General features: G+C 35.7%; 1 protein-coding gene across 2 annotated transcripts in view; it reads left to right on the top strand.

Moving 5' to 3' along the window:
• Positions 977–2,647, top strand: part of LOC107645853 (protein HASTY 1) — a 22,924-nt gene continuing 21,253 nt past the window's right edge. For both annotated transcript variants that reach the window (XR_002348335.1, XM_021104068.1), the window contains exons 1-2: positions 977–1,018; positions 1,547–1,551. Coding sequence is in view for 1 of the 2 variants with exons in the window: in XM_021104068.1 (XP_020959727.1) it covers positions 1,013–1,018; positions 1,547–1,551 (11 nt within the window). In the remaining variant the exon portion in view is untranslated. The remainder of the gene's footprint in view (positions 1,019–1,546; positions 1,552–2,647) is intronic.

Below are 2,647 nucleotides of genomic sequence, written 5' to 3'. Positions count from 1 at the left end.
CCACAGAATCATGAAACACAACACAGGTGTACAAAGGACCTCTAAGGACATCTATGGCTTTTTCTTTTAATTTTGTATACTCTGCATTTTTCTGCTCTATGACTTTTTCTTACAAACCTCACTGTTTGCCTTTTTCTATGAGACTCAAGACAGACAAAACTAAACAGAAAAATTACAAAATGAAGAATATTGAAAGAGAAGAACTTCTGTTAGTTAAGGTAGCTATGAGAACTCTGTGCCTTGCACTCTCACTCCTTGCTTCAAGCCTTGGCTATTCTCCCTTATTTATAGAAGGGGAAGCCTCCACGGTTGAAACTGTTGAACTAAGCTAAACTTCTTCTTCTTCAAACCAAAACCGGTTCGGCCAGAGAGAGAGGAGAGGAAACCGAATGTAAAACCCAACATGCAATTACCTTTGTGTCTTCCCTTTACACCAAGCTTCATCAATCCGGGCCTTCCATCTTGACTTGCACTCCAAGAAGGATTCCTAGCCCTTGATGAATTCTTGATGATGACAGCTCCTCCTGCTCTAACTTCTGCCTCATCCTCCATGTAGCTACAGTAGCTACCTCTTGTAGTTGTTGAGCAAAAGTAGAGACGAGCCATCCCTCCAAGGATCTTCTTCCTCTGACCGAAGTGGATCTCCACCATTTTTGGTATGGAGAGCTTAATTCTTCTTCACCACATCTTACCATTAGTGGCAAAAATCTCAACCACACCATACTTCAGATTTTATTTTTCTTGATGCCATCATCACAATGGCCTCTTCCTTGTAACTAGCTTCTCTGATATCTTGCTTCATCCCTCTTTTCCTGCTAGACAAGACCGAAAGAGAGAGGAGGGAGAACAGAGAAAAGCTTGTAATGTAACTAAAGAATAAAATAAAAAATGAGTTATGTTTACATTACCCATGTCTAGCCTCTGCTTCCTTCTTTGCTTATACTATCTTCTTCTCTGACAGTGAGGTGACCGAATGCAAAGAGAGAGAAGAGAGAGTAGAAAAAGGAAAGCTATGGAAGTAATGTGTGATATAATATTATAATCAATTAAAATCAATTAAGCCCACTTCCCATGCTTTTGCCTTGTAACGTGCATAACTCAATAAATGCCATTAAATCAATTTCAGATTTTCTCTTTCCATTTACCAAGGCATTAACTCCATTTAATCAAATTTGAATTCCAACCATGGAGTGAGTTGGTGTCCATGGGAAGCATGCAGCATTTGCTTTCTTCCTTCTTTTAATTTGGACCATAATGCTGGTCTTTTAATCACAATGATTTTGGGCTGCACCAAACTTTCTTGGCCCAATTCATATTAATAAAATAATCCAGCCTCATATTATATAGCAAATTTGGACAAAGCTGAATATTATCATTATATTGGACTTTTTGTTGCTTAAACTCAATGATCAAAATTCTGCATACAAAAATAGAAATTATTAATCAATTAATTTGAAGCTGAAATCAAATTAATAATTTCTTAAATAATATTAATAATGTTTGATCATCATCATATTAATTTGGAGTTTTCCATAACTACCCCAAGGACACGCCTTTCTCCACTCTCCAGCAAGCAATATAGATTGTTAGACATTAGGACATCATAAGAAAATTCTCCTTCGACATCATATGCAAATTTTCATTTGGAATGGACCCCGAGTGCTTCATTCCTTCTTTTCCGGAGTCCAAGTTGGCAAACAATTTCGACCTCGCATCCAAGCTATCAGTACAACGAGTAATATCGTCGTTGTTGCTTATATGGAAATTGAAGCGATTACTGAACATTGGTTTGAAGAAGAAGCTGAAGGAAGCGATTGGAGTGGTGGACAATGTAGTCATGGAGATGATAGGATAGAGAAGGAGGGAGATGGTGACGACGACGACGACGGGTCTTAACAAATCAGACTTGCTGTCTAGATTTATGGGATTCATTAAAGATAACAAGTACATACTTGAGAGACATAGTCATTAGTTTCTTGAGTATTGATTGGTTGAGAACAAGTTGAGAATTTTTCTTCTTGTGAACATTGAAGTTGCAGAATGTGCATTGTGTAGCTTGAAGTTACAGTATTAAACTGTTAGTGTTATGCGAGATATGATGGAAATTGTAGAAGAACAGTGTCGTTTCCGAACAGAAGATGTTAGAGACCATTTTGTCCCATGTTAGAATTGTTAGGGACTATTTTGTCTTCCGTTAGAGTTGACGGAACAAAAAACCTAAATGACTAACGAAATTAATTGTTAAAAATCAATCAAATAATTAATTTTAGTTAAAGACTAAAATGTCTAATCCGAAATTTTTTGAGGAACAAAATAGATAAATATTCTTAAAATAATTTGTCTTCCAATATAGTACGTACAAGAGAAGTTTATTACATTGATTAGAGAGGAGACAAATTCATAGATTTCAGCGGGTAAGCTGCGACAGAGATGGAAAAGGGCACTGTCCTTCTCCTAACGCAATAACAATAAAGTATACAAAAATTGTACTACTTAGATTATGAATTAAGAAACACCAAACAATCATAAAATACTACTGCTACTAGTACTTTTTTCCTCGGATAACCTAAATTTATCGGGTAAATATCTGAAGGTTAAATTATTCTATTGATTTTTATATTTTTTTTAAATTTGTATTAAATTTTAA

The sequence above is a fragment of the Arachis ipaensis genome, chromosome B06, assembly GCF_000816755.2.
Source record: "Arachis ipaensis cultivar K30076 chromosome B06, Araip1.1, whole genome shotgun sequence".
Lineage (NCBI taxonomy): Eukaryota > Viridiplantae > Streptophyta > Magnoliopsida > Fabales > Fabaceae > Arachis > Arachis ipaensis.
Note: the sequence above shows the minus strand (reverse complement) of the source record. Positions and strands in the feature narration are given on the sequence as shown.